The 12,070-nt window shown below is 39.6% G+C and overlaps 2 protein-coding genes across 2 annotated transcripts in view; one reads left to right on the top strand and one right to left on the bottom strand.

The window, feature by feature from the left end:
- The first annotated feature begins 818 nt into the window (after positions 1 to 818).
- trhr2 (thyrotropin releasing hormone receptor 2) overlaps positions 819 to 12,070 on the top strand; it is a 52,265-nt gene continuing 41,013 nt past the window's right edge. Inside the window, exon 1 of the mRNA XM_034205092.1 lies at positions 819 to 921. The gene's annotated coding sequence lies outside the window, so the exon portion shown is untranslated. The remainder of the gene's footprint in view (positions 922 to 12,070) is intronic.
- Positions 3,242 to 3,993, bottom strand: LOC117539063 (zinc finger BED domain-containing protein 6-like). The gene is made up of 2 exons (XM_034205077.1): positions 3,803 to 3,993; positions 3,242 to 3,557 (listed from the first exon to the last, which is right to left on the bottom strand). The coding sequence occupies exons 1-2, from the start codon at positions 3,991 to 3,993 to the stop codon at positions 3,269 to 3,271; spliced, it is 480 nt and encodes a 159-aa protein (XP_034060968.1). The 3' UTR covers positions 3,242 to 3,268.

Genomic DNA, 12,070 nt, shown 5'->3' with positions numbered 1-12,070 from the left:
CAGCCACTCGACACGACCCCTTACTGTGTATCACTCACTGATTGGCTGCTGCAGCGCATCACATGATCCGATGCTTCTTCACATCAGAGAAGTTTAACAGTGAAGATAACGCATTAGAGTTTATACTGTTTTATAAATAAGAGAGAAAGTGCATCTCTGTCAGCAGAGCTTCTGTCAGCCATAGAGTAAAAGTTTAATTTACTGAAATACACTTAATTTATTTGCATTTACTTTGTAATAACTGACATGAAGCAGTGTTTGACCCACCCTCCGTCATGGGTTCGTTTTTAATACAAACATTGTACTATTCCTTTAACACTGTCACAGAAAATATTCATTACAGGAATGTTTTTATTAAATTATTACAACCAAAATCGCCAATGTGCCCTTTTCTGCATTTCAGCCCCTTCCCCTATAATATCCTCTGCACGTGCCTGGCCAGGATACAACATGATAACCTCCATTCAGTGATACTACAACCGCATCCGATAATAAGAACACTCTCATACAGGAGACACACCTCTTCTCACACTGTATTAGGAACCAAACTGTATGTTTCATATGAGCCCGTGGGAAATGATGTAAGTTGTGTGTTAGTCGTTGCGTTTTATAACGCTGAAAGAAATTCCACCACAGATAGGCTATCAATATTAATACTTAATGTGGCTTTTAGTCGGCACGGCACAAGTTCTGCTTCCTCGAAAGAGTGTGTGTGGGTGTGGGTGTGGGTGTGTGTGTGTGCTTGCGTGCGTGCGTGTGTGTGTGTGTGTGTGTCGGAGTGCAGTGTGCTGCCGGTTTGTCGGAGTGCAGTGTGCTGCCGGCTGCTCTCAGACGACACACACCGAGGAGAGCAGCGCATTATTTTGTGAAGACAGGTTCGGACTTGGAGAAGATTCCGGATTAATTGACAAGCCGCAACTGGTAATTATTATTATTTTATGTAAAAATATAATGAGAAGTTGATGCCAGTAATGTCTGTCTCTGAATCAATTATAATTTAATTTAGACAAAGCTCCAATCATGCCATACCGACAGCATGTCTTCCATCAGCTGTGCAACAAGATAGAAACACATAAAAAAATGTACATGCACATTCTCATGCACTTGATTCATATCTCAACAGAACTGTGTCCCTGTCACCCTCGTTGATTCATGAACATTATGAATTTCTCAAAATGTCTGTCAACAGCTCAGTTTCTAACTACAATACATACATTTGATGAGCAATCAAAAATATTATTCTTTTATTGTGTAAGTTGTCTTGTCTGAACCTTTATATACTGTTCAGTCTATGGTCCAGCAGCTGGCCATAGCAACCTCATTATTCTGAATATGAATCCTTCAAAGTTATAAGATTAGATAAGATAAGATGGACCTTTATTTAGGAGTTTAAAGCAGCAACAGAGTGAGAGTGAAAAACAGGACAGTACAGATTCATAAGCGGATAATAAAACAACAAATTACATTATATAAGTAACTGTTAAAACAATATATCAAAATAAGGTAAAACGTTGATCATTTGAATGAACATATATACATAATTGAGTGCAAATATTGTTAATGTTCAGTCAGTGCAGGTTATTGATGGGTTACAGGGTTAACCCCTGGTTGTGCAGCCTGATGGCTACAGGCACAAAGGATTATTTCTAATTTGAATTAAACGCATATGAGAGCTGAAGCAAGTTGAGTGATAGCCCTTAGAGCTTGGTGGTTGCTAGCTTAGTCAAAGTGAGCTTAAACTGAATTATGTGGTCTTTAAGAAGTAAGATTGATCAAATTGTGTTGAGAAGCAGCGTTTAAAAAGATTCCAGAGGTTCCCTCTGTGTAGTTGTTTGGTTACAGTCAATATGGCAGATGATAACAATATTCCTTCCACAATCTCTAAAACTCACAAAATATCACATCATCCGTTCAAAAGCCAATGTGTAAAAATGACAAAATGTAACACACTGACATTTTGGGATATACTTCCATGCCGACAGTTAGATGAGAAGATTGAAAGAAGATTGTTTGCACGAAAAAATATGTCACTGGAGCCAGCTTAGTTAACTTAGCTTAGCCTGGCCCCGTCCAAAGTTAGAGAGAGAAAACACGTCTAACTACTCTTCTTACTAATGCTATGCATTGTTTTTTTAATCATTGCAACAATAAAGTAAGAAACGAACATGTTGTGCTTTTACGGGACATTATTCCGTGGTCAGGAACAGATTGTTTTCCTGTGGCTCTTCAGGCAGCTAAGCATGACGGATAGTTAGAAATGTTCCAGATCTACTGAGTTATGTAATGGAATGGAGAGTGGATGCAGTCTGATTGATGGCACAATAGTGCAACAAAATGACTTCTCATTTCATGACCACCTCAAGGCAGCTCCCAGGAGGAGGTCTAATTTGTGTGTGTGGTTGTGTGTGTGTGTGTGTGTGTGTGTGTGTGTGTGTGTGTGTGTGTGTGTGTGTGTGTGTGTGTGTGTGACCGGCATACTTGCCAACCTTGAGACCTCAGAAATCGGGAGCATTTCAAAACCACCGGGGGGGTGGTAGTGGATAACATTAACATGCTTATTGTAGTGGTAAGTGCACTGCCTTGCGGCCTGTAGCACCATCCTTGATGGAGCATATGTGTGGGCTGGGCCTGTATTTTACAGGAAAGGAGTGAGCAGAGGGTAGAGTTGTCGATTGTTGTTCTGTTTTATGTGACTATCTGCCTCACCCTCTCAGACTTTCAGTTGCGCACGCTACTAAAGAGACGCGCTACCATGGAAACTAGGGGTGCACCGAATGGGAAATTCTTGGCCGAAACCGATACCGAAAATAGGAAACAGTTGGCCGAAAACCGAATGCCGAAAGGCCGAAAATGATTAATAGAAATATATATATATAATGTATACATTTTTTACCAATGTTGTTCAGCTACCTGATTATGGAAATAGACATGATTATGGCAAAACATAACTTAAATAATAATCACTATTATGGGTCCATAAAACATTTATTCAGCACTTTTGAACATTTGTACATTTATTTTCTCTGTAGGATAATAACTACAACAAAGTGCATTCAGATCAAAGCCAAGGGGCTTTAAAACAGCATAAACATCTAGGCCAGTAGGCCTACAACAAAATAGTGTCAACAACAACAACAACAACAAATGCACCTATAAGTGCATGCATACAAATGTGCAAACTGGATAAATCCACATGAATGTAACTATAGTATTTACAAATGAAAGCCTATGATAAGCCTATGATAAGCCTATGATAAGCCAGCCTTGTCTACTTATTAAGGAAACGTGGGAGGTTCTTTTTAATGAACAGTAGCTTCTCTGCTTTATCAGCCATGAGTCTGTTCCTCTTCTCATCAAGCACATGAGAGGCAGCGCTGAACAGTCTCTCGCTGTCAGTGCTTGTGCATGGAGCACTCAAATACTTGCGTGCCACCTTGGCCAGGTCAGGAAAGCGGTCTTGTTTGTTTCTCCAGTATCCAAGAGGGTTCTCGCTTCTGGGGATGGGTACTTCTGAGAGATAATCATCTAACTGTTGAGCGGTTGAGCTTGTCACCAGCCTGGCATTTGAGAGGTTTGAGAGAATAAGATTGTATTTAAAATAGGGACAGTGCATAATGAACATTTAGTCAAATGTATATTTACGCATGCCAGATCACTTGGCAGACAAATAAAATCATCTGACATGTCAAAAGAAATTACAACATTAAGAGCATATTACATGGCAGCACATACAGTACTAATAAATATCACATTCAGTAGCACATAGTACAGTAAGTAACCAAGTCAGAACAGAGTAGCCTACCTATTTGGGGTAGTATTCTCTTCCATGATCTCGTTGAACATATCAGACAACGAGGGTGGTTGCCCCCTCTCCTCCTCCTCCTCTGCTGTAGACAGACGAGCCCTTTTTTCTGTGGTTTGCGTCACGTCTCCTGTGCTGTGCGCAGCAGCCTCCTCTCGTGGGTTCTCCTTATCCAACACAGCCTGGATCATGTCTCGTGCGCTTTGCTTTTTCCCCGCATCAGAATAATTGTCTTTATATCGCGGGTCAAGTACAGTCGCGATACAGTACAGGGGATCAGAGTAGATATCAGCAAAACGTGTGTTGACAGACTCCAAGAGTGTACTTTTCATAGTTTTTACTCCACGGTCCGTTTCAACCTCTTTCCTTAGAAGACGCTTTAGAGCCGCATTTAAAGGGATGACGTCTGCCACCGATGCGTCAGATGAGCTAATCTCTCTAGTTAGCTGTTCGAATGGGGCAAGAATGGAGAGAATGTTCTCCATTAAGATCCACTGGTTTGGAGTGAATGATGCGGGGAGATCATGATCTGCGCTGTATGTAGCCAAGGTTCGCTTGTGAGCAAAGAGGCTTTCCAGCATATAATAAGTACTGTTCCACCGTGTACTCACATCTTGTTGGAACCGTTTCGTTGTTACTCCAAGCTCATCTTGTATTGGCTCAATGCGAGAATAGGCCAGTTGAGAATGTTTGAAGTGACCAACAATCTTTCTGCTTATGGCCAACAGATCTTTTACGCTGCGTTGAGCCAACACTCCCTCGTTCACAGCTAATTGCAGAGTGTGGGCCATGCAGCGTATTCCACTCAGATTGCATTCTTCTATAGCTTTAGTCATACTTCTTGCGTTATCACTGACTATTGCGTGCACTTTAGGTCGGTCGATATGCCATGTGTCGAACATATTGGCGAATGTCAAGGAGATGGATTGTGCTGTATGAGACCCCCTAAACTCTTGCGAATGCAGCAGAATCTTTTGCAGTTTAAAATCCTTGTCGATCCATTGTGCAGTTAGACTGAGCATACTGGTGATGCTTACGTCTGAGCTCCATATGTCTGTCGTGAAGCTGATGGCTGTAATATCTGTAGCCAAGAGCTCATGGATGTGATTAGCAACGACATTGTACAGTTCAGGTAAGCACACGTCTGCTAAGTGTCGTCTGCTAGGCAAGGAATAACGTGGCTCAATATGCTCAATAAGCCTACGAAATCCAACGTCCTGTACGACAGAAAACGGTTGATCGTCCATGGCGATGCATTCCATTAACTTCCGAGTAATGCCCTTTGCCTTAGGACCATCACTGGGAAACTTTTTAATCTTTTCAAAAAGGTCTGCCACAGAAGGAGTCGGGGTGCTGGGAAGGACTTTTTTTTTCTGTGCGCTGGTGATTTCATCATACTCCGTATATTGGTCCGGGTGTTTAGATTTCAAGTGATGGAGTAATCCCGAAGTGCTGAAAGTCTTTGAAGTTACACCCCCTCGAGAAATGTCAGCTGAACACGTTTTGCAAATCGCAATCCGCGCCTCTTTATCTGATATTGTGAAGTATCTCCAAGCGGCAGACATGTTGGCTGTGAGCCAGCCGTGAGCATGGCCCTTTCGGCTTTCGGCCGAAAGGGCCTTTTTAACCATTTTCGGCCGATAATTTTCGGTGGCCGAATTTTCAGTGCATCCCTAATGGAAACCAAACAATGGTGTAGCTGTATTAAAGTCCGAGTGGAAACAGTCCTGAGTAAATCTGATTTTGTCAGAAATCGGGAGAAATGCGGGAGAAATATGACCCCGGGAGGAAACCGGGAGAGGGCAATGAAATCGGGAGTCTCCCGCGAAAATCGGGAGGGTTGGCAAGTATGGTGACCGGGCTTGGACATGAGTGAAGGAGTAACTGATGCCCTGTAGAGCCTCAGAGTGTTGCATACTGGTTAATTAGCTTTAGAGAAATGTGTAACTTCAGAACAAACCTCAGGACTCTAGATGAAAAAAAATGCTTCACATTTTGTCTCCTGATAAACTCAAAATCTGTTTAAGTAATTATAGTTTAAGAAATGGCTTTAATCACAAATTATTCTGCTGCAGGATTTCAGGAATGTGGTTGTTACTCTACCAGAAATGCACATGGAAGAATCATTAGTGCAATATGAATGGAGAATAAACCCAAAAATGTGTGTGTGTATTGTCAAAACATTATGTCAAAACTATACGACTTTTGTAAAATCCTCGAGTGTTGTATTAGGGGTTACGTCTTGTTATTCTGCAGCACCAGATTGGCTAATTTGAATATTGCCTATCTAGGTCCATTGAATCTTATTAAAGCTTCATCAGCAAGCTCTGGCTCTCAAACTGAGGTCTACCTTCAAGTGAACATTGTGGGGCTTCAGTTTAACAGTTTAACATATGATTGGTGCGTTTGATCTGCTGGCTTGTCCAATTCCTCAGAGCAAGGTCCATTTTATTAGCTCATTATCAGCTGTTCTGGATATTCATGTCACCAAACGTTAACTCTTAGTGCTTTTGGTCACCCCCCTGACCTTTCCTTTAGTACAGGGATGGGCAAATGGCGGCCCGGGGGCCTGCCCCCACCTCCTCTTTTTGCGGCCCTCAGATTTATTTATAAACAACGTCATTAATTTTAAAAAAAATAAAAAATACTTGTAGTAATGATACCGTCCACTAGAATCCTAGTTACGCGAGCTGCGTACATGATTTCGTTCGGCAGCCAAATACCGCAAAATAATCTGTGATGCGTTTGTGTGTATTGTGTTTGTTTCCCGGGAAACACTCACAAGAAACACCGGCTGTTGTCATGGCGAAACAAGTTTAATATTCTAAAAACCAAGACTTTGTTTATTTGAAAGCAGATGAAAACAAACTGTCACGGACCCTGCCGTGTTATCTATGATTACTATACGCTTTTAATTCATAATTTCAACGGGAGGGAGGGGAAGCGGCGCTGAGGAACAGCAGAGTGCGGGTTGACAGGTGTCTGTGTTGACACTCCCCTTATTGTGCGTCAGCAGAGACAGGCTACAAGTGTCTTAGCTAGGTTCAAGTTAGACAACTAATGTCTGGGTTAGTGTTCATGACTTCATGTTTATGTCATCTTAATGGTTAATCTTAATGCACACACATTTTCCGTGCTTTCCAATAGTATAAAATAGTTTTATTCCACTGTTAAATCAATCAATCAATGTTTATTTATATAGCCCAATATCACAAATGTTACATTTGTCTCAGTAGATTTCACAGTTTATACAGAATATCAGTATGACAATACGACACCCTCTGTCCTTAGACCCTCACATCGTACAAGGAAAAACTTCCAGAGAAAACCCACAGTTTAAAGGGAAAAATCTCAGGGAGAAACCTCAGGGAGAGCAACAGAGGAGGGATCCCTCTCCCAGGACGGACAGACGTGCAATAGATGCCGTGTGTAAATTGAAAAGATAATACATTTGCAACATAGGTAGTCCAAATGTTTGGAAATGCATGTGTGTATAATAGGAAGATGAATCCACGAGGATATCCATCCAGGACTTATGATCCAGGACCACAGCCACGACTCAAGATCCAGGGCTCGCGATCCAGGACACAGGACCGCAGCAACAGGATTATCCATGACTCCGGATCCCAGCGTATATAGACACCAAAAAGAAAGGAATTTGGGGAAGCTGGGTTAATCGGAACATGAGAGTACACAGGTATAGACAGAGAGAAGGAAGAAGTAAGATGTCCCCCGACAAACTAAGCCTATATCAGCAAAACTAGGGGCTGAATCTAATCAGCCCTAACTATAAGCTTTATCAAAAAGGAAGGTCTTAAGCGCACTCTTAAAAACGGATAGTGTCTGCCGCCCGAACACAAACTGGAAGCTGATTCCACAAATGTGGAGCTTGATAAGAAAAGGCTCTGGCTCCCATTGTACTTTTAGAGACTCTAGGAACAACCAACAACCCTGCATTCTTGGAACGCAATGCCCTAGTAGGACAGTAGGGTATAATGAATTATTTTAGGTAAGATGGCGCCTGCCCATTAAGGGCTTTGTAGGCGAGAAGAATAATTTTAAATTCTATCCTGTGTTCTATAGGGAGCCAGTGTAAGGCAGCCAGAACTGGAGCAATGTGGTCCCTTTTCCTAACTCTGGTTAGTACACGAGCTGCAGTATTTTGAATCAGCTGAAGCGACTTGACTGACTTCTTGGTACACCCTGATAATAAGGAGTTACAATAATCCAGCCTTGAAGTAACAAATGCATGGACTAGTTTCTCTGCATCGTTTTGAGGCAAGATATGCCTGATTTTTGCAATGTTACGTAGATGGAAGTAGGCGGTCCTTGAAATAGATTTTATGTGGGCGTTAAAGGATAAATCCTGATCAAATATAACACCAATATTCCTTACAGTCTCACTGGAGGCCAAATTAATGCCATCCATAGTTAGTATATCTTTAGATAATTAGTTTCGTAGATTCTTCGGGCCAAGTACAATAACTTCAGTTTTGGTCGTGTTTAACATCAAAAAGTTTAAGGTCATCCACGTTTTTAAGTCCTTGAGGCAGTCTTGAATTTTATTTAGATGATTCATTTCATCAGGCTTGATTGATAAATATAGTTGAGTATCATCTGCATAACAATGAAAATTTACAGAATGATTCCTTATAATATTGCCTAATGGAAGCATATATAATGTGAACAAAATAGGTCCGAGCACTGAGCCCTGTGGCACTCCATGGCTAACTTTGGTTTGCGTGGAAGATTCATCGTTGACACGTACAAACTGAGAGCGTTCAGATAGATACGACCTAAACCAGCCAAAAGCAGTTCCCTGTATGCCAATTAAGTGCTCTAGGCTTTGCAATAATATATCATTGTCGATAGTAACAAATGCAGCACTGAGATCGAGCAAAACAAGAATAGAGACAAGTCTATTAGAATGTCATTTGCGCTGTTGTAATTTCCAGATTAATCCACTAGGGATAGCTGTTGCAAAACGGACCTCTATTTGACAAGAAGAAGCTTATTTTCCTTAAAAATATCTTAAAAATGGGAAGAAAATTACAATATGGTTAAACAATACAGCACAAAACCGTCAAAACACATTTGCAAACAGGAATACTTCAAAAACCGCCAATACACATTTGCCTGCAGAAATACTTCAAAAATCAGATTGGATCTTTAGAAAATACAATAATCCTTCCCTATAAACATCAGATTTAGCAAAATGAACTATTTTCTAGTTCTAACTGTGACAAGAAGTATGATTTGTTCTTCACAAGATGGAGGTCTGAAAAATGACTTAGCCTCATGGGAGTAAAACCAAATTGATAAAAACAAACAAAGTAGTACTTTGAATTTGCATTTCACAAAATGGCGACTGCCATGTGTTTGTTTGTCAACATGAGGTCAAAACAAGATGGCATCTGATTATTTCAAACTCTGACCTGCACAACAAAGAGTTTTTCAAGAAGAATGTCTCTCACTGATGAAATTCAGCACAAAAACAACACTTAACACTTTTTAAAATAACATTTCTATCTAGTTTTGTCTTGTGATTATCTGTTGCTGTTTAGACACGCTGGTATGGGTCTAATATGGAGACCTATCAACGACTATTAACAGTTCGTCGTCAAATTTAACGTAATGCTGCTGTAACTCCGATTACCGTAATCCACCCGCAATATCTTGGTTGAAAACACAACAGTATAACCACTACATCAGCCGTACTGACTTGTTCGTCCAAAACGACTTTCAATTTATTGTCCTAAACATTTTTTTGTCCAAAACGATTTAAAACATTAATAGTAAAAGCATGCAATGTTAATGAAAGCAAGGAAAATACAACTTCCGTTTTTTTCAGAATAAAACAGCTTTTAAACTGACGGTATGTCTAAACCAAGTCATGCCATAAAACATTGATTTTAATTTCTAACAGTACCTACTTAAAGGACAGAAAAAACGTTGTCTCAATAGGCAACTACACATCAACTTTGACAAATATGTCATGCGGGGTTCCTCAAGGCTCCATCTTAGGACCTTTGCTTTTTGAAGGAGCTGAAACTCTCAGATTTAATCACTATGGGGGAATTCAGGTCCATCTTAAAGGACAGAGAACACGATACCATTGGTAGATGTGAGTGCTCGTATATCCTAAAATCGTTTTAAATGTTGCCAGTTTTGAATGATTGTAATAGTTTGTTTTACTTGCATATTGACTGGCTAATGTGCCATTTTATTTGTGTTTTACAGCTGTATTTGTCTGCCTGTCATGTCTGTGTTTTATCTGTTGTAATTTTTTACATGCTGCCCTTCTTGGCCAGGTCGCTCTTGGAAAAGAGATTTTAATCTCAATGAGTCTTTTACCTGGTTAAATAAAGGATATATATATTACTATCTATATGCTACCACTGGCTCAAATTATTAAAAACAACGATCTAAGCTATCACATCTATGCAGACGACACCCAGATTTATTTAAAAATTACACCAGGAGACTATTTTCCGATTAGAACACTGAGCAAGTGCATTGAGCACATCAATGACTGGATGACTCTGAACTTTCTCCTACTGAACAAACAAAAAACTGAGATCATTGTTTTTGGAGCAAAGAAGGACCGATTAAAAGTAATCGCAGAGCTTCCGTCGGCAGACTACAAAACAACTAGTAAAGCTAGAAATCTAGGTGTAGTGATGGACTCAGACCTGCATTTCATCAGCCACATTACAACAGTCATACAGGTCTGCTTATTATCACCTGAAGAAGATATTGAGGATTACAAAACTAATGTCACAACAGGACTTAGAAAATCTTGTCCTTGCTTTTATCTTTAGTAGACTCGACGACTGCAATAGTGTATTCACAGGGCTGACAAAAAAATCCATCAGAAAGCTGCAGCTGATTCAGAACGTTGCTGCACGTGTCCTCACTAACATTAAAAGAGTGGATCACATCAGTTTGGTTCTGAAATCTCTACATTGGCTTCCAGTCGGCCAAATAATTGATTTTAAAGTACTATTGCTAGTTTTTAAATCATTACATGGTTTAGGACCAAAGTATATTGTTGAACTCCTACATAATTACGAGCCATCAAGGTGCCTCGGGTCTTCTGGGACGGGTCTGCTATCGGTTCCGAGAGTAACAACAAAACATGGGGGGAGAGCATTTAGCTATTATGCCCCGACAATCTCGAACAAACTACCCAAATCATGCACGTCCGCAGAAACGCTTACTATTTTTAAATCGAGATTAAAGATATATCTCTTTGCCGCTACTTTAAATTGAGCTGCTCATATTCGCACTACAGTATGCCATTTAAACATGTATTGTATACCTGTGGTGTTCATTTTTATTATTTTATTATCTTTGCTTTGTAATGCCTGTTGTAAAATGCCATTATATAATGTGTTTTTACTGTATTTATTCCTAAAAAGTATTTGAATTTAATTTGTAAAGCACTTTGAATTGTCGCGTACAGAAAAGTGCTATATAAATAAACTTGCCTTGCCTTGCCTAGTATTATGAATGAAGTGTGTTATATTTGGTGCAAAAGTTTGTGTAGTTTTGAGTGCAGTTCTTCATTTAGCAGGAGAAATTATGTGTTTTGCACTTTGGGTGTGTGGTTTTGTGAATTGTGTTTAGTGTTCTGAGAAACTGAGCAATAAAAAAAAAAATGTGTGTTAGCAATCGAGAAAAACTGTAACACTTTAAACTTGACAATTTTTTAACCCGCACCGCCTATTGGTTAAAGCACGTTATTGAATTTTTTGGTTGAATATGTTATATTTGATGAAAAAATGTAAATATTAAGAGTAGTCTACATACAAAATAGGGGGAAAGTAGAAGGTCTATGATAGAAATATAGAATATAAAAAATCAAGAAGATACTGTAAAACAATAAAACAGTTTAGTGACGGATGTACAGAGATATTATTATGAGGATGTGCAAAACAGAAATACGAATGAACCTTTATTAACACATTAAAGAATAGTTTAGGTTAAGCCCAGATAGCAAAAAGTCATTGAATCAACATTGAGATATGGTCACGCTGAAGATTGTGTTCAACATTGAAGTCAGACATTGAAACAATAGTGAATGTGCTCGTTATGATCAGCATTGAAACAACATTGAATTTTCAACCAATCCCAACAATGAATCAACCTTGATTCAATTACGATATGATCAACATTGAAAGAATGTAGAATTGGATCAACATTGATTCAACTATATTATGCATTGCATTATACATTGAAACAATGTTATTATCAGATTGCAAAAAG

This window comes from Gymnodraco acuticeps, unplaced genomic scaffold (genome assembly GCF_902827175.1).
Source record: "Gymnodraco acuticeps unplaced genomic scaffold, fGymAcu1.1, whole genome shotgun sequence".
NCBI classification, from domain to species: domain Eukaryota; kingdom Metazoa; phylum Chordata; class Actinopteri; order Perciformes; family Bathydraconidae; genus Gymnodraco; species Gymnodraco acuticeps.
This window is presented reverse-complemented; position numbering and strand designations above follow the sequence as displayed.